Source organism: Leucopleurus acutus (assembly GCF_964270905.1).
Source record: "Leucopleurus acutus genome assembly, chromosome: 6".
Lineage (NCBI taxonomy): Eukaryota > Metazoa > Chordata > Mammalia > Artiodactyla > Delphinidae > Leucopleurus > Leucopleurus acutus.
The window spans coordinates 116,220,194-116,239,422 of record NC_139149.1 but is presented as its reverse complement, the minus strand read 5'-3'; the positions used below and the strand labels follow the sequence as shown (position 1 = coordinate 116,239,422).

Sequence of the window (19,229 nt, the reverse complement as noted above, 5' to 3'; positions counted from 1 at the left end):
AGAAGTGAGAGGCTGACACACTCCTTAAGGAGTTTATCCCCAGACCCAGGGTTACTGCCAGCACATCGGGAACCTCTGTGGAAATCAGGAAACGGTGTCCACACCACCGTAGAATTCCAGCCCCCTCTTGCCCCCTTGGCCACACATTTTGTGCAGTGCACAGACTGCACAGCTGTCCACAGCAGCCCCTCCCAGACCCTGGTGTGGCATCCCAGGAGCCCAGTACTGTAGCTCCGGGTCCCAGTAGGGGGCAGATTTCCTGTAGGAAATTCAGCCTCAGGCAGAGGCTGAATGGCAAAACCTCCACCCGCTTAGCAGTCTGCTTTGGGCTGGCCCATTTGTGTGTGTGGCACGGCCGCCAGGGGATGTCCTCGGACACCTGCTGCAGGAGCCCAGAGTTACCCTCTGTGACAGGAGAGGAGAAGCTGAGGTTCCTGGGACCCGTTCCATTGCCCACCCCACCCTCCCCCCCCAGCTCGGCATGACCCCCGAGCCCACAGTACTCCCAGCGCCGGCCGGTGCCCAGGGGAGGTGGGGGGGGACATGCCCAGGGTCCCTTATGTGACTGGGTGGAGCCCCTCCAGTCTCCTGAGAAAGGCCCTCTCAGCAGTGCTCATCGTCAGAGAGGAAGACCTTGGTTCCAAGGGCGAGCGGCCCTTTGACTTCACTGGGCTGGAATCACAAGCTTTCTAAGCAGGAAACATCTCTTTTTAGGAACAGCAGCGATGAAGCTCGTAACACTGACAGATAAGGTTAGATGAGACCAGCGGTTCTGCCTCTAAGGTGTCACAAACCGCCCTTGGGGAATAGCGTCGACTTCCAGCTTTCTTACTGTTCTGGACAAATAAAACCTTCTTGATGCCACTTATCACTATTACTTCATGAAAGAAACGGCATTTTAATATGAGAAGAAAGCAAGGAATGTGATCTCGCAACAAAGGGTGGTCCTTTAAATGGATTGAATCTAGTTTTATGAAAACCTAACGTTTTGCCCTGATTTTTCTCACTTTCCTGAGGATCCGGGAAGACCGGGTGGTGGCTGGCGATGGGGAGGGTGGGACTCACTGTTGAACTGGGAGGCGCCTTCAGGTTTCTGAGGTCCTACAAATCTCTGAAAATTGACGTAACAGGAAACATGACATAATTTTTACGTTTTAACTCTTGTTTTCCCATTATTTTAGCTGCTCCCGGACTAAGAAATACCTCTGGAATAGATTCATCTTGGAAAAAAACGGGGAAGAACAGAAAACTTAAGTCCAAACGGGTCAAGCCTCAAGACTCCTCGGGGAGCCCTGGGTCCGGGGGGCCCCCGCCCCAGCGGCTGCCGCTGGTGGGCCTGAATGCCACCGCCTGGTCACCGTCGGACACATCCCAGTCCAGCTGCCCCACGATGCCCTTCCCCACCCCGGTGCCCGCTTACTCCCTGCCCATGTTTCCAGCCCCGGGGATAGTGCCAGCTCCAGGGACCGTGGCAGCGGCACCCGGAACTCCCCATGCCGGCCTCGCGCTGCCCGTGGACACCCAGCGCGAGTTCGCGGTCCAGCCCCCACCGTCTGCCGGCCCCTTGCCCCCGGTCGTGGCCTTGGTCTTACCCAGCTGCTCCTTCTCCCCGGTGACCCCGAGCCTGCCCCCAGCTTTCTTCCCCGGCCAGCCGAACTTGCCGTCCGAGGTGATTCCTGCCTCGCAGCCTGAGTTCCCTGGTCGGACCTCATCCCCCAAACACCCGCACACGTGTGCCCTGGCAGAGTGCGGGCTGCCCGTGTCACGCGTGGCCGCCCAGGCCGCCCTGCCCTCGGCCATGGGGTCCGCAGGCAGGACCTCACCGCCGCTCTTCCAGTCCCGCGGGAGCTCGCCCCTGCAGCTCAGCCTGCTGCAGCTGGAGGAGGCCCCCGAGGGCGGCTCTACAGCCGCAGGGCCCACAGGGCCCACAGAGACCGTGCGAGCAGGGCCCAACTGCCAGCCTGGCTCATCCTGGGACCGGCGGCCCGAGGCACCGCCAACCGTAAGGATCTCCTGATGCCCTTTGTCTAACGAAGGCAGGTGGCGAACGCGGCCGCCTCGGGCGGGTCATGAACATCCTCACCTCAGGTGGTCCCTGCACTGACCATTTCAATTCCGACATAAACACGTGTGCTAGGAAATAACACTTTCCGGGTAAAAGACCCTGTCAGAGCAGACCAGTTTTTATTGTCTTGGGACCTGAAGGGGAAAAGGGAGATGGGTTGTCTGCTGGCGGATGCAGGCGCCAAATAGCCACAGGTGATTTCGTGACCCGTCGTCACGGGCCTCCAGGTTTTCAGTGAATGCTTCGAGGATAAAGCACAGTCAGGTGAAAGGTCAGAACGGAGGCGCCTTGGAGGGCAGCTGGCAGCAGAGCGGCTCACTGTGAAGGAGCAGGGCCAGGAGGGAGCTGGAAGCCAGTGCCATGGGTGTGCATCCTCCCGCGTCTTGAGGGACGTTGGCGTGTACTCGTACTCGGTTAATGAAATTGTAGTTTGATTTCCAGTTAATGCTTCTGTGTCCTGAGGGCTTCGGAGTGTGGTCGCACCCGCTGAGGCGGTGTGATCCGTGGGCCCTCCGAGGAAGGAGCTGCGCGGGGCTCCCCTGCCCGTGCTCCTGGGAGAGCAAGTGGGAACAGGGTGGCTGTCCCAGCATGGCTGCTGCCCTCCTGACTCCCGGGCCTACAGTCTGGGTTCCAAGGATTGGAGGGTTGGGGCGCTCCCAGGCCAAGCCCCCCTCATGTCCAAGCCTGTCCCCACTCTGGGGGCACGGGAGCCGGGAAGCCAGAGCCCTGCCTCTGCGAGGAGCAGCTTTGGGGTGCTGCAGGAGACATTTGCCCTCCTTGGCGGAGGAGCAAGCCTGGGGCTTCCCCCGCAGGGATCCAAGAGCTGCTGTCTTTAGCGGGACTCTCCCCAAACTAAATTTAATTAGATGGCATCCATCCCACTACCAAGAGTCCCGCTGTGGTCCCAGTAAGCACAGGGTCTGCGCATGTGGCACGTGGAGGAAGGGCCAGCGGTCCAAGGAGGGCGCACCCGCTGTGCCCCTGAGAGTCTGGTGCAGACCAGACACCTGACTTGGTGTCTCCTCCCTGTTCCCAAAGTGCGACAAGCCCAAGGACGGCCAGAGCAGCGACGCCCTGTGCACGCCCAGCGGCCTGCTGCGCCTCCTGCTGCGCGAGGACCTCTGCTCGGCCATGGGCTCAGCCCCGTCCGGGAGCAGGGCCTCCGCCACCTCCTACTCCCTGGGCTCCGGCTCGCTGGGCTGCGATGCATCTGCAAGTGCGGCCGGTATGTAGGTGGTGCTGGGAGCACCTGGGAGTCAGGGCGGGGTGGGAGGTGGCAGGTGTGTTTGGAAGATTCTCGCGTGTCCTTGACTCTCCGGCCCCCAGGGAGCCAGTCACCCCAAAGCCGCAGGCTGACTTGGGCAGGGCCCCGACATGCAGGCATCCAGCTGCACCCCGAGCAGCTCCTCGGGGCCCTCAGCCGTTCAGACAGGCAGCTGGGTTCCTCCTACCCCGCTCCACCCTTGCGGACGGCAGCCCCGGCCCGCCCCACTTCCCTCTGTTGCCCGTCGCTCTCGACCTCAGCGGCACTGCAGGCCCCCCACCCCAGCTGGCCCTGCTTGGACTGTCCCTGGGGCTCCCCGGGTGTGCCGGGAGGGCTGGCAGCGGCTCGCCTTCCTGAGTTAGATCCCCTGGTGAGAAGCTAGCGTGTGGACCGACCGGGATCGTTCAGGTGTGATCTGGAACCGCCCCACGGGAAGAGCACACACTCTCCCCAGACTGTAAGACCCCCGCTTCCCTGAAGTGAGCGGGCCCCTCTCCCTGCGGGAGGCCTGCCGGGAGGCGCTCCGGGACAGCCGCCTGCCGCTCACAGGGGTGGCTTCTCTGTGGCCTGGCTTAGTCCGGAGGTAGTGAGCCTGGGAGAGAAGAGCACGGCTTCTAAGATAGCCCCACCTGGACTCCTCGGGGCCTCCCCAGGAGAGAATCACCTCCATGGTACCAGCTGATATCCTGTTTTTAAATTACCCAGACAACTCGAGAATTGGAAAGAGAAGGGAAGGTCCACCAACCCAGGCACCAGTTACCAAACAAAACCCTTCAGCTCTGTGATGCTGCCGTTCCTTTACACGAGCACAGCGTGCAAGGTCAGCGCAGTAGTCAAGGTTTTGACCTGCCATGCTTTGTGTTTTTAAAGGCAGCAGCAACACAAGTCACACCAGCAAGTATTTTGGAAGCGTCGACTCCTCAGAGAATAACCACAGAGCAAAAGTGAAGGTGGACATGGCGGAGAGTGAGCGCCTCAAGGACGTCCTCCAGGACCCCGTCTGGCTGCTCGGGGCCGACACGGACGACAGCGTCATGATGGCATACCAGATGCCTTCGCGGTAACCGTTCGCCGGCGGCTCGGGACAGTGAAGGGCTGGGTTCAGGTTTCCCCAGAACCACAAGGCCAGAGGCCTTCCCTTGGGAGCCTTATCTCAGATTGAGCTGAGTGCACAGATAGAAGCAGGGCTCCTCTAGATGGTGCCACTGGCCACACAGAGCCCGCAGAGTGACCTGCTACAGGCCTCCAGGATGACGGGCTCTGGGGACCCACCACGGTGTCACAAGACGTTTACAAAGCATTCGTGCCAACGTCGTCTCTTTTGCTCTGTTGCCAGCAACCCTATGTGGTCGGTGATGTGTGTGTGTGTGTGTGTGTGTGTGTGTGTGTGTGTGTCTGTCTGTCTGTCTGTCTGTCTGTCTGTCTGTCTGTCTGTCTTAGAGATGCAGAAACCAAGAGTCAAGGTGGGTGATCAGCCCAAGGCTGCTGGCTGCTCTGTAGGGACCTGGGTCTGTGCCTCAGCTCTGACCACTCCAAGGAACCTGGAACCTATCAGGGTCCATGCCCCTGTGCAGTGCCCCCTCGGTGGAGGGACATGGGGGGGAGGAAGGACAGATTAACCCTGAGGCTCAGAACAGCCAGGCCTCTGGGCCAGGGGAGCCCAGGGCTCTGTCTCCAGGACTGCTGCGGGGCAGGCCAGCGTCGGCAGGTGGCAGCGTCGGCAGGTGGCAGGGGAGGGCTTATCTACCTACCACCTCGCTGGTGAGAACCTCCTGGGCACAGAACCAAGTGTCTGCAGATACCCGGCTCCCATGGCTGCGCTAAAGTGAAATGAAAATCAGAACTCGGTGTATCATCTTCATAGAAAAACTACAGACTATCTACTAGGGAGATGACGTTACCTTAAGTAGGGTAATTTGTTTTAAATGGAAAGGAAATTTAAACAAAATCATCTAAAATTACATGATTACCACTGGAAGTGTTGGTAGAAAACGAGTATATTCTTTAAAAAACAAAGCCCTTGAGACGTTCTAAAGCTCTCCTATTTCTAAATATTTCATGAAGAAATTTAGAAACGGTCCTGCAGGAGGACAGGGAGAAGCTGAAGGTGCTGCAGAGGCTCCAGCCCAGGTTCACAGACAGGCAGAGGCAGGAGCTGCAGGACGTCCACCCGTGGATGCGGTCGGGCGGCCTGCCCGCGGCCTTCGACGTGGCGGTGAGCTCTGGAGCGGGTTTTCTGACTTTGCGTTAAAAGGCACTGTGATGAGAGTGCTCTGTGCTGTCTTTGCAACTGTTCTGTACATTTAAAACTTCTAAGATTAAAAGTTCATTAAAGGGCTTCCCTGGTGGCCCGGTGGTTGAGAGTCCGCCTGCCGATGCAGGGGACGCGGGTTCGTGCCCCGGTCCGGGAAGATCCCACATGCCGCGGAGCGGCTGGGCCTGTGATCCACGGCCACTGAGCCTGCGCATCCGGAGCCTGTGCTCCGCAACGGGAGAGGCCACAGTGGTGAGAGGCCCGTGTGCCGCAAAAAAAAAAAAAAAAAGTTCATTAAAAAAAAAAAATACCACCACACTGTTAGGTTTCCTTCAAAGAACTTTCTTCCAATGGCTTTTCAACACTGTTTCCAAAAAGGTCTCCTAAATATCTAGTCTCAATCACATGCTGAAATTTGAATTTTTTTTCTTTCAATTCTGTTTCCAGTGAAAACACCCCCCCATACACTTCCTCTGTCATAAACCCTCAACATCCACATAGACCATTAAGTAACAGGGAGACAGCAGGTCCCCACCCTCCCTCCCACTCTCACCAGGCTGCCCCTCCTGTCTCTGTTCCTTCCCGAGGGTCCCAGAGGTGTCTCTGTACCCCAGCTCCTCTCCCCCACTCCCCTCAGAGCACCCCCATACCAAAACTGCCCGGGAGGCTGCTCTCGTCAAGGCCTCCAGGTCCAGCAGCTGAATCCACTGACATCTCCGTCTTCACCCTAACCGACCCACTCGCGGCATTCAGCGACGGCCGGCCCTCCTCTGAGAGCACCCCTCCCTTGGCCCCGGCCCCTTGGCCCCTCGCTCTTGTACCCATCAGTGTGGATGCGCCCAGGCTCAGGGTTTGCACCTTCCTCTTCTGTCTATACTCCCTCTGGCGCTGTCAGCTCTCTCCTGACCGAAAGTAGTGTCTCCGTGCCGAGACTCCCTAGCGTCCACCTCTCTCGAACTTCATCTGCTGTCCTGGTTATGCTCAGAGAGAGCCAGCCCACCCACTGTCTTCCCACCCACTCAGGGGTGACTCCATCACCCTCTTGCTTGGTCCACAGCCCTCTGGACTCTCTTTCTGTCGTGCCCCATCCAGTCCACTAGCAGGTCCTACTGGCTTGACCTTCAAGGTGGCTGGAAACCAGCCCCTTCCCATCACCTCCAGCATCACCACCCTGGTCCACGCCACAGTGCTGCTTCACCTGATTGTCACAGTATCCCCCCCACTGCACTCTGTTCCCCCTTGTCCCCTACAGTGAGATCACATCACCCCTCAGCTCTGAGCCCTTCCAGCGGTGCCCCTTCTCAATCAGAATAAATTGCTGCAAAGCTGTTAAAATATGACACCCCCTCCCCACAGCTCCCATCTCCCCTCACTCCCTCCTCTCCAGTTGTTCCCTGAAATCATTGAGCAGGCTTCTGCCTCAGGGCCTTTGCACCTGCCCTTCCCTCTGCTTGGACTCCTCTTTCCTCAGACAGACACATGGCTCACTCCAGCTTCCTTCAAGTCTTTTTCTCACATGCTGCTGTGTTATTTATCTAATACTACCTAGCAAATAACCCCAAAGCTTAGGAGCTTAAAATAATAATCATTTATCATCTCCCACTGTTTCTTTGGGTTGGGAATTTAAGAGCAACTTAGCTGGGTGGTTCTGGCTCAGGGTCTCTCCTGAGGGCGAAGGTGAGATATTGGCCGGGGCTCGTGCCATCTGAAGACAGGATGGTGGCTGGAAGGTCCCCTTCCAAGGAGGCTCCCTCACGTGCCTGCACATTGGTGCTGGCTGTTGGCAGGAGGCCTCAGTTCCTTGCCGTGTGGATCTGTCCATCGGGCTGCTTGTGTGTCCTCATGACATGATCCCGGCCTCCCCAGAGAGAACCGACGGGCTGCAGTGCCTGTTACAACCCACATGTCACCTGCATCACCTCCTCTTTGTTAGGGCAGGTCACCAAGTCCAGGCCTCCCCCTTCTGAGGAAGGGGTGTCAAAGAATTTGTGGGCGTATTTTAAAACCACTACAGTCACTCTCTCAGTGGAACGTCAGTAAAATTACAGACGTCCTCACATGCCTCATTCCATGTCAGCCCCGCATTTCCCATCTTTTAATACACTGTGGAGCATTTCTCATTCGGCTACTAGGAGATCACCTCCGCTGGGACACAGATTTTCCTCTTTGTTCGCTGCTGACTCCCAGTGCTTAGAACGTGCCTGGAACACGACAGGTGCTTAACAGATGGGAAATGAACAAATGAGACAGTACGTTGTTGCTATCCCATTCTACAGATTAGAAAACTGAGGTTAGAGAAGGTCGGTAGCAACTCCAGGTCCCACAGGCAGAAAGAGGAGGAGCTGGCACTAGAGCCTCTGGTTGATGCTGTCCCCTCGCTATGCACAGCCACCTCGCAGACAAGGGAGGGGCCTGGGGAGCTGGGAGCAGGGACCTCTTGGGAAGAGCTCTGGCTCCTTGGAGAGCAGGCAGGGGTCCCACGCCCAGTGGCACCTGCTCCCCTCCAGCAGCCTCACTGCTGACACCTGATCACCTGCACCTCTCTCAGCTTGAACTACTTTTTCGTACCAAAGATCTCATTTTTGTTACTGATTTGCATTTTTTCTTTTAAGGAATGCGTTTGCTGTGAAAACAAGGGAAAAGACAACGTTTGCATGCGGTATGAGGAAGCTACCCCTACTCTGGGACTCAGCGGAACAACCGACACCACAGAAGAGGAAAACGGACCCTCCCTGAGTCACAGAAACGAAGGGCAGACGTAACCCCCCGCAGTGGGACAGCCGGTGGCATACATTAGATGGTGCTCTGAGGAGGGGGAGGGTCTTCACCTGTGTTTCTAATGAAATGGACGGATATACTTACATGGCTTTTTTTGTTCTAGAAAAAACCCATCGTTTTCCGAAGGGGTGATTTAACACCGTGGCGGGTAGGAGAAGTTTGGGAAGAAATAGCTTTTTGTATTTAAAATATAAATATGGAGTTTTCGGGGACAGGGGAGGAGATTTTCATCATTGTTTAACTTGAGAAGGACTGTTCCCTCCTTGTGTCGCAGAAGCGGCTGAGTGTTCTCAGCCAGAGCACCGGTGTCTGCTGGCTCCCCGTGGGCGGTCCCGAGGCATCGCACCGGGCTGTGACCCACAGCTAGGAGGCCACAGGTGACTCCGCGCTGAGGGGCCAGCCTTTCAGAGCTTCCCCAGAGTGTGTTTGGATCAGATCAAATTATGTCCTCTCTGGGGGGCTGCTTTTTATCTAAATTATTTAGTCAGACTAGATGTTTTTAAAACATACCAAGTGGAGGTCACAGCCTCCGCTAATTTTCTTTCAAAATGTTTTGCATTAAATGGCAGACCAGCAGCTTCAGCTTCAAGTGTGGTAGCAGCAAACATTTCACCTGACGTAGCTTAAGATTGGGGTGAACGAAGTTGAAATGCTCGCTCTGGACTAAAGATGCCTAGTGGTTTGTGTGACCAACTCCATCGTAGAAATATACATCCTCAGAAATACGCAGACCCTTGTGTATATTTTGACATCATTCTCGTATCCTTTTCAGACCGGGATAGCCAATATGTAGATAAAAACACATTGTCGGTCATCCCCTTATTGTGACTTCCCTCTGCAAACCAGGCTTTGATCGCCACACTTGGGACCCACCCGTATTTATTCTTTGATCGGCACTTCCGAGACATCAGCTCTGGCCCAGCTGAGCCAGTGCTTTCTCCTGACTTAGCTGGTGGCTGCATCTGTGTTTTCCAGGGCGACGTGATCTAACCGCTCTCACCACACCTGGGCTGGGACACCGGCCCCTAATTCTTTTCATGAACCTGACCTCATTGGTGCCATTTCCGGTCTCTGTGGTGATGTCCACTAGCACTTTCAGGTGAATGGGACACTCGGGGAAAAGTGAGACCAGACGGCCCAACTTTTTGCAAAACCTCGTATTGCATCGTCTATCCCAAAGATTGTCTGCAAAAATGTTACATTGGTCCCTAGGGTGAATGAGAAGCTGCCAGTGATGAAACAACTGACTTACAATTGCATCGCGTCTGTAGAAAGTTAAAAGGGGGCAGCTTCCCCTGTTCTTTGCTGGAGAAGCAGCTACTAGAACAGGTGACGTCTCCTTGTAATCCAGTTGGTTTTCATAGTCAAACCACTTTATGCCTGAATATCAATCCTATTTTTCATAAACTCGAACACAGAAAGTTTAATTTTTTATTTTTTTTAATTTACAAAGCAACATCACCTGCAGATACCCAAGACAAGGTGTAGTCTATGCATTTGTGTGGAGACTAGATGCTACAAACTGCTTCCTGCCACTAAAGTCAGATCATTAAGGGATTAGATGGGAGCGAAAGTTGCATTGACTTTCCCTAAACACAAGACTGCCAACACGTTCCCTCCTGTTAGCAATGTTTACCGGCAGCATTATCTTAGCATTTATGTATATTCATTGATTGTTAACTGCTGCGTAGCTTTGACGTGTGCTGAGAAGTTGACAGCAGGAGCATTTTGTGAAATTGTTTACACGGTGCCACGCATCGGGTCTTACATTTTCGTTATTTAGTATGTGTGCTTACACGGGTGTTATAAAAAACTTCTTCTCGATTTTAAACTGAGCCTTCTTTTTAATATATTCCTAAAAAGATATGTAAATAAGCTCTCAGAGTCTGTGTAACGACGTGTTAAGCCTTGCCGGACAAGTGGTTTGTTTATGTGCAAACCAGACTTTCTTCACCCAGTGCAATATGTTTGTTGGACTGCTTGTGTCTTTTTATGATTTTTTGCCTTTTAGAAAATTGGTAAATAAAGCAAGTATATTTTTATTTTTATTTGTGTGTAGTTTTAATGTAGCACAGAGGAACAGGAACCTGAATAGAGATCAAAGATTATCAAAATCTTTTTTTAAAAAAAAGAACCCAGGCTTCCCTGGTGGCGCGGTGGTTGAGAGTCCGCCTGCCGATGCAGGGGACACGGGTTCGTGCCTCGGTCCGGGAAGATCCCACATGCCGCGGAGCGGCTGGGCCCGTGAGCCATGGCTGCTGAGCCTACGCGTCCGGAGCCTGTGCTCCGCAACGGGAGAGGCCACAACAGTGAGAGGCCCGCGTATCGCAAAAAAAAAAAAAAAAAAAGAACCCTAGAAATTCTGAATTAGGAACTCTTCTGTCACAAAGGCCCCCCCTCACCTCTTCCCCTGCACAGGGTGCCTCTCGCTGGTCCCTTCCTGTCTCTATGTGTCTCTCTGACATGCAGCCCCACCCCAGTGAACTCCCAACGATTTAGATCTAATCCTGGAGTCCCGTTCCCCCATGGTTTTTCACTCACAGATGGGGAGTAGGGCCACTCAGCTCAGCCCCTGGTGCCCCTGTCCACTCTGAGGTGACCCCAGGCACCTGCTCCATTCTCTTCCTGCCCCCTCCAGGATAGTCTGTCTCACCTGGGCTGGCTGCCTGTGTGCTGGCCACGGGGCTGAAAGCAGAGTGGTCTAAAGGACCTCGCGTCTCCATCAGAGGTGATACAGGCAGCGTGGCAGCCTCCTCCCACCCCACCCCCCAGTCCTTCCTTCCACAACGATGAAGTCATGCAGGGCCTGGTCAAACAGTGGAGGCCTGCTCCCCCCCCACCCCACTTTTCACACCAGGACCGTATTGTGGTGTCGGAGCAGGGAGATGAATGGATCCGGCCCTGGTGCCCAGCCTTCCAGAAGCTCCCCGAGCAGGAGGGAGGGCTCGACGCCGCTTCCTGTCCTGGCTGCCTAAATCCAAGTGGTGCTTGGGGGCTGGGGAGGCAAAGTCCTCCCAGTGAGCATGGAGGCCTCTGCAAATGCGCCAAGTGGCCAGATGTGGCTGTTTCACTGCACGTCTGAGTGCCTTCAGGGGCTCTTAACTACATTTTTATCTACCATATATCCCCAAGGGCATGCGCTCCCCTTATTTCTAAACCAAAAGGAGCTTCTCCAAGCCTCTGGGCTGATTGCCCTCAAGGGGCCTGGACATCCATAGGCTGGCCACTGTCTTTGTTCCCTGGGGATTTATGGCTCGCCACCCCTGCCGCTAACTGGTCCCCCTGTGGCCACTGCAGCCCTGCCCAGCCTCTGTTGGCCTCTGTTTTCGGGTATGAGGGGATCAAAGAGCCCAAATGCTCAGGAAGTCTGTGCTCAGGCAACCTCTGAAAGGGGGATCAGTCCAAGGGACAAATGGCCGGAAGCGGGCCTGCTAGACGAGGCCATGCAAAGGAGAAAGAAAGGGTGTGGTGGTCCTGAGACGGAGTAGCCAGGCTTCTGGGAGGAAAAGTCCAAGCCAGCCAGCCAATGGGCGCACTAAAGGAAATGGAGGCTGACTTCGAAGATGAGGCCTTGGGCAACTTCCAGTCTAACCAGAAGGATTCTGCTGCCTCACACTCCCTGCTCTATCCCTATACTTTCTTCCCCAAGGGTACTTGGTCAGACTGAGGCATATCCCAGGACTTAATTTCTCCTTCCTTAACTCTAGACGCATTCCTCAATCCCCCCACCCCATGTAAGACAAGGGTTACGAGGTCCCCAGCCCATGCTTCAGCCTCCTCCCTTCTCCTGACAACTGTCATCTGTCCTTTTGTTTCTACAAAGCAACTTTATATCCTGTAACCATAATTAAGCCTTCCTTGCCTTTTCTATAGATGGACTCTAAAATGTTGAAACCCTATGAACAGTGTTACATTGTTCTGACTGTGAAAGAATTGGCTACTGGGCCAAGTAAGCGCTAAGATTACACTTCTCTTCTTCAGCAGCTTTTTGTTTTTCCCGGAGTTCCTAGTTGCCTTTCATTTTTCGCTTGCACCATTTGCCTTTATCATTCTTCCTCCACCTCCCACATTCAGTTCCCCATCCAATCAGGAAAAGATTAATAGTCTTTTCCCAGAGGCCTTCCCCAGAGCCCTGATCATCCCGTTCCAATACAAACTGCCTTTCAGGGAGAGCGTTCTAAACTACTTGTTTGATCTTATTCAAACAATATAATCAATAACGGGAGGGGTATGAATCAGAGTACAAGAAATATCACTGAGTTTATTTTTCCATATCTGAGCTCCTCAGAGTAGTAGAAGCTTAATTGTAGTTTCTTGGGGTGGGGGTGGGATCTCCTTCCCTGGGGTGATGTCTAAATGGTGAAGAAAAGTAAAGTTACAGGCCAGCTATCGGCTGTCTTGGGGTTCACTACTCAAGCCCCTCCCCCACTCTGTCAGTCCCTCCACTAGGAGTAGAGGGGGAAGGGTAGTCAGGTCTCTGACCAGGCAGGGGAGGATGGGAGGAAGAGAACTAAGCTTTCTGGCTTGTGGGGGAGACTGAGGACGACACAGGGTGATTGAAGGAAAGGAGTGGGTTCATACCTGGGTGAACAGCGCAGGGCTGGGGAAGTCCCCAGGCCCTGCTCACAGAAAAGCAAAGAGACGGCCAGGTGCGAACCAGCAGAAGGGGTTCCCAGGTACTTATAGAGGTCAGTGAGGTGACTTTGGGAACCATCAAGCCACTCACCAAACTTGTCTTACCTACGGAGGTCCCTCGGTGGGGAGCTGAAGTGAAACAGTCACCTGAAGGGCTTCCAGATCCATCTTCAGATGGCCGGGGGCACAGGTGGGTGTCTGCGGCCTAGTCCTACCACCCCACCACACTGCAGTCCCTGGATTTTCCTTTCCGCTGCTGCCTTCCAGCTAGGCTTGGGACACTCTCTCAATTTCCCTACCTACCCAGTGCTTCTGCTAGGCCAGGCTCTGTGCTGGGGGTAGATAAGGGGTCCTAGGTCAGACTGTACCCCCAGGGATGCTTGTAACCTGGAGGGGCACAGACCAGACCCTGACAATCCCAGTCCCGGGAGGGAAGCAGAGGATTGGGTAAAGGGAAGCTGAGACCTGAACAGTGAGGAAACGGCCATTGAAGGGAGATCCCAGCGTGTTCCAGGTGTAAGGCTGTGTGTGTGCAAAGGCTTCACGGTCTGAAGGCAAATTGGTATTCTGGCTGTGCCAGGAGACGCCGTGGACCTAGGCCGGTGGGGCTGCGGCCAGGCTGGGGTCCCCAGGGAGCTGCCCCACCGCCCGCGCACCCCACCCTCACGGAGGCTGGGCCAACAGATGGGCGGCCAGCCGTGGGGGTGGCGGTCGTCTGGCGGACACAGGCGCACCCACCGCCCGCTCCCGGCCGAGTGACAAAGCGGCAAAGACAAAGGCGCGGCCAACACCTGTCGCTCTTGGCCAGGCTGCCGCTTTTCTCCGCCCGAAGCGGCTGCAGCTGCCAACTGTCACGGGCATCAAGTTACGGGGACCAGACGGCGGCCTCCACCAGCCGGGCGGGAAGCGCGGGAGGGCTGGGGGGGAAAGGGACCCGAAGGGGACAGGAGGCGGGGAGGGGGGCCGGGGCGAACAAACAAGGGTGCGGGGAAGGGTGGTTGGGCAGGGAGGGCGGGGACCAGGGAAGGGCGAGCTCGGGTTGGGAATCAGAGAACGTGGGTTCGGGGGCGGGCGGGCAGGGAAGGGAGGGCGGCGGTGGGTGCTGAGGGGGGAAAGGGAAGTGAAAGAGGGGTCGGGGAGCAAAGGGGACTAGAAGGAGATGAGGGGAACTCCGGTGGTGAGGGCGATGATGACCAGGAGAGAACAGACGGCCTGTGGGGACAGAGGATGACCCGAGAAGGAGAGCCTACAGATGGAGCGGTGCGGGCGGGCCTGGGGACCCCGCCCCACTAGGATCCCTGAGCGGGCTGAAGGCGGTGTCAACGTTCGGATGTCAGGACCCATAGGTCCGCAAAAAACGCACTGGGGCCAAGGGCCCGCTCCCACCCCCGCTGCCCTAGGGGCCCTCACCTCCCTGGGGCTCTGCAGCCACCCCAGCCCGGACCTGTAGCTCCCTCCAGGCCCGGAGACCGCGGCCTTTGCTGTGGCTCTGGCCGCCAGGACCCCGGCACTTGCGCAGGAGCTTTCCTCTCCTGCTGCACCTTGGGTGAACAAAGTCAAGCGTGAATGAATGAATGGGCAGATGGATGCGCCCCTGCTAGCACGCACCGCAGACCTGGGCGCCTTGCTTGGGGTAGGAAGGGAAACAAGCGCACCCAGAGCCACAGCTCTCCGGGTCATCGCCCCCCCCCCGGTGCCCCACAATGCCGGGGCGGCGCGGAGTGCCCGGCTGGACCCCCCAGTCCCCGGCCGCAGGCCACGCCCCGCCAGCTGCCGGCCGACCCCGGCGGCGGGGCCAGACAAAGCACGCCTCTGCCATTGGCTCTCACGAGCAATCGGCGCCTTGAGATGCAAATAAGGCGCTATAAAAGGGGCGGGCGCCGCTGCAGGCGTGAGGACGCGGCGTAAGACGCCAGGGGGCGAGGGCGGCGGTGGCTGCGGGCCGCTGCGCTGCCAGGGGCGCGGGCGCACGGCGCTCCGGGAGGTGGAGGTCATGGCTCCGCTCTTGGCGCCCGGCCGGGACCGTGCGGCCCGGGAGGATGAGGACGGCTGCGAGGCGCGGGGGGACCGCAAGGTGCTGGCTGTAGCCGTGGATGGGCGGGCGGGGGGCCGCGCAGCGCCGGGGCTCAGTTGCTCGCTTCCCGCAGGCCCGGAAACCCCTAGTGGAGAAGAAGAGGCGCGCGCGGATCAACGAGAGCTTGCAGGAGCTGCGGCTGCTGCTGGCGGGCGCCGAGGTGAGGCCGGCGGGCGGGCGCCCACGGGCTGCGGGCGAGCGGGCGGGCGGGGGTCGCCGTCCGGCCTCGCCTCACCGACCCTCCCCACCGGGCGCTCCCGCCGGCGCAGGTGCAGGCCAAGCTGGAGAACGCCGAGGTGCTGGAGCTCACGGTGCGGCGCGTGCAGGGCGCGCTGCGGGGCCGGGCGCGCGGTGAGTGGCGGCGGGGCGCGCGGGCGGGGGCGCGTTCGCCTGGCCTGCCCCTGCCCGGGACCGAGGACTTCCCCTCCTGGAGCAGGGCGCGCCCCGCGCGTCTCCTGGGTGAGCCTTGTCCCCGGGGGCCGGGCGGGCCGGGCCACAGCAATCAGTTGCCGCTCACCGAACCGGGCGCGGCCCTCTGCCCCCCACCCCTGAACACAGAACGCGAGCAGCTGCAGGCGGAAAGCGAGCGCTTCGCCGCCGGCTACATCCAGTGCATGCACGAGGTGCACACGTTCGTGTCGACGTGTCGGGCAATCGACGCCACCGTCGCCGCCGAGCTCCTGAACCACCTGCTAGAGTCCATGCCGCTGCGCGAGGGCAGCAGCTTCCGGGATCTGCTGGGGGACGCCCTGTCCGGGCCAACGGGAGCCCATGGGCGGAGCAACTGGCCAGTAGGAGGCGCCCTGGGGTCCCCACTGCCCAGCCCCCGGGGCTCCGGGGACGATCAGTCCTCCGACCTGGAGGAGGTCCCCGAGGCTGAACTGAGCCGAGCGCCTGCCGAGGGGCCGGACTTGGTGCCCGCAGCCCTGGGCAGCCTGACCGCCGCCCGCATAGCCCAGAGTGTCTGGAGACCTTGGTGACCAACGGCAGCCTGGGGCCTAAGGGGTGGACCCTGCCTTCCCATGCTCTAGTCCCTCCTCCCTGGGGTCCAGGTATCTGGACAGGGGTAGGGCCCTGGATATCTCTCCCAGTTCTGCTGCCCTTCTCCAGTGGGTGCTGCAGGGCAGTCCCCGATAACCAGGCCAGCCAGGCCCCTGTTTCTTAAGGGAGCAACGTTTATGGACCATCCCCACCCCCACCCCCTGCCCCCCTAGCCCTCTGGTGGGTGGAGGGAAGGAGCTACAGGCAGGAGGAAGTATCTTGCAGGGCTACCAGGTCTCTCACCTGTCCCAGACTTCTCAGGCACTGTGTGGCCCTGGGGGCAGAGGTGACAGTGGAGCTGAGCCTCTCCTGAGCGCTGGGCACGAGTGTCCTGGCAGCCCTGGCCGTTCAGCCAGGACACAGGGGAGGCATTCTGCAGCACTGCCCAGAGCTGCCAGAGGGAAGCATGGCTCTCTGTACGTCTTGTGTTTAGCACACTTGAGTTTGTGTATTACGTTGCCTTCAGTTGTTCCAATTCTGTTAAGTAAAGGGTTTTGGAGAGTTAGTTACCCTTCTGAAGTATTGCTGAATGCTGTGGTGTCATTAAGGTGTCAAACGCACAAAGACTAAAGCAAGCACATTTTTTTCCCATATCTAATGCTGTGAGTGGTTTTAAAACTTCTGACCCTTTGTCAGCAAAGTAAGTAGTGTAATGGCAGTGGAGCTGGGACACCCCGCGGCGTGGTCTCACGTTGGACGGTGCCTCTACCTCCCTACTGCCAGGCCATTCCAGATCGGTTTCCCCTTCAGGTCCCTGGGCCCGGCCTGCACTCCCTGGGAATTGTGTGCATCCTGGCGATGGAAACCACTGCATGGAGTTTGTCTCCAGAGTAACTAAGCAACAGGGAAACGGCCTGTCCCTGGACCATTCTCTTGTTTGTGAGCTTCCAGGAATAAAACGAATGCCTGATTACTAGCCATGTGGTTTGGAAGTTTCTTTCAAAAGTCTGTTTTAAGGTCCATGAGTTTGATGCAGACGTCGGTCTAATTAGGTGGTCAGTTTTCTTGACTGAAGAGAGAGCTTCCCCATTGCCAGTGACCTCGGGGGCATGGAGACCCACCCAGTTCACGGCCCAGGCAGTTTGGACTTAAGGCCAAATTGAGCCCAGGAGGTCAGAACCCTTGGAAGGAGGGTGATGGGATGGGCAGCTGGGGTGTAGGGAGATGGCCCTCTTGGCCTGGGTCTGCAGACAGCATGCGGTCACCTGATAGCAGTCACTGCCACAGGTATCCCGGCCCCTGCATCTCCAGCTCCAGGACCCCAAAGCAGCTTGTTCTTGTTCTTACTTTGGGTTGGCAGTGCCCAGGCCGGGTCAAGGTGTGACAATTTAGGATTGACACCTGGGTCTCCTCTCCAGTGTGTGCCTTTGCTTGAAAAACATCTCTCCCAAGAACCCTTTCACAAAAGCCCCCTAGCAGATCCTGGCCACCAGGGGTTTTTCACTGTGGCTCCCCGGTGATTTAGTCTTAGACCTCGGCCACCAGGCTATAACCAGATGCAGCCTAATTTTAGCCACGGGGGATGAGTTATTGAGGGGTTGGGGTAGGGAGGCAGGTCCATAAAAGAGAGCTCAAGAGAGACGGAGACTTTTTCCTGGGATTATCTTAATCGCCCCAGTCAGATTGATGTACGATGTGTCCGCAGGGACACGAGAGCAGGTCCACCTGTAAGACGTCTGTCCTGTGTAGCTCCCAGCAGTACCCAAAGGCCACTGTGATAAGCTCTGATGCCATCTGGGGAGCATCAGCCAGGACTGTTTAGGAGGAACCACTCTTTCCTCTCATACCCACACTTGTCACATCCTCCCAAGGGGTCCTAGAAGGGGGCCCAGGGGAGCCCAAGACACAGGATTCGAGGTGCAGGAGGCTAACCTGGGGGAAAGATGTTGCTGGGACCAGGACCCCCCTAAGGTCAGACGCCACTAACCCAGAACTCTGGCCCTGGGCCCCCTCCCACCTATGAGTCAGCTTCTCGGGACCCCCTCAAGAGCAGTGTCTTTTCTTTCTCACAAATATAAGTGGCTCCCAGAGCAGAGACCACTGTCAGCCTCCGTGGGGTGAGAGCAGCTTTTGCCTATGGTGCAGCCTGGGACCACCAGTTTCCTGCCTGCGTTCCTTCCCATTCTTCCAGGCAACTTTCACACCACCTCCTCTCTCTGAAGTACCCAACAAACCCTTGCAAGCCTTGCTCTAGGCATTTGCTAGCCTTGATTTGTCATTCCCCGTGAATCCCCTCCTTCCCACTTCAATCCCTGGCCCCCTGTCTTCGTCCTCTATGAATGCCATACATTGCCACCAACTTGGTGTCTCAAAACAACACATGTTTATTTGCTTGCACTCCTGTAAGCTAGGAGTCTGACGGGATTCGCTAGGCTAAAGCCAACGCAGGGCTTCATTCCCTTCTGGAGGCTTGAGGGTGAATCCACTTCCCTTCCTTTTCCCACTGCAGAAGCTGTCCACATGCCTTGGCTGGTGGCCCCCTTCCTCCACCTTCAAAGCAAGCAACGTTGCATCTTCCTGACCTTTGTTCCATAGTCACATTTCCTTCTGACCCTCCTCTACTTCTTCCCTATTCTTTCTACCTGTGATTACTTTGAGGCCACCTGGATAATCCAGGATAATCTCCCTACCTCAGGGTCCTTAACCCGTAATCAGACTTGCAAAGCCTCTTTTGCCATGTAAGGTAACATAGTCCCAGGGTGTGGAAATGAGGATGTGGACATCTTCGGGGATCCCTGTTCTGCCAACCACACCCACCTGCGCCTCTGCCGAGGCTTTCTGCCTTCCATCGTGATGCAGTGTGGTACCAGCCTTCCGCACGGGCTTTGGGTCCCACACCCTCGGACCTGCTCAGTGACCCTGCTCTCTGCACTGCATCATTAATCTCTCCTTCCTTCTGGGTCATTCTCGTTGACCTACAAACAAGCTGTAACATCTCCACCCAGAAAAAGAAGAGGGACTTTCCTTGTGGTCCAGTGGTTAAGACTTCGCTCTTCCAATGCAGGGGGCGCGGGTTCCATCCCTGGTCGGGGAACTAAGATCCCACAGGCCACGCGGCAGGGCCAAAAAGTAAAAAAATAAAATAAAAAATAAATAGAAAAAGAAGAACTAAAAGCTC

General features: G+C 56.8%; 2 protein-coding genes across 5 annotated transcripts in view; both read left to right on the top strand.

Annotated features, from left to right (window-relative positions):
* PER2 (period circadian regulator 2) overlaps positions 1–10,403 on the top strand; it is a 40,398-nt gene extending 29,995 nt beyond the window's left edge. Inside the window, exons 19-23 of the mRNA XM_082840890.1 lie at positions 1,182–2,002; positions 3,104–3,294; positions 4,204–4,389; positions 5,394–5,544; positions 8,196–10,403. Coding sequence (XP_082697016.1) covers positions 1,182–2,002; positions 3,104–3,294; positions 4,204–4,389; positions 5,394–5,544; positions 8,196–8,345 — 1,499 coding nt within the window. The 3' untranslated portion in view covers positions 8,346–10,403. The remainder of the gene's footprint in view (positions 1–1,181; positions 2,003–3,103; positions 3,295–4,203; positions 4,390–5,393; positions 5,545–8,195) is intronic.
* A 4,586-nt stretch (positions 10,404–14,989) lies between these two features.
* Positions 14,990–16,050, top strand: HES6 (hes family bHLH transcription factor 6; the record flags this gene model as incomplete). Of its 4 annotated transcripts, none has more annotated exons than XM_082841061.1 (4): positions 14,990–15,070; positions 15,144–15,230; positions 15,346–15,421; positions 15,629–16,050. In XM_082841061.1, the coding sequence occupies 4 exons, from the start codon at positions 14,990–14,992 to the stop codon at positions 16,048–16,050; spliced, it is 666 nt and encodes a 221-aa protein (XP_082697187.1). The 4 variants fall into 4 exon arrangements, with proteins under 4 accessions (XP_082697187.1, XP_082697186.1, XP_082697185.1 ...); XM_082841060.1 differs by having other exon boundaries at positions 15,340–15,421; XM_082841059.1 differs by having other exon boundaries at positions 15,340–15,529.
* Positions 16,051–19,229: the final 3,179 nt, after the last annotated feature.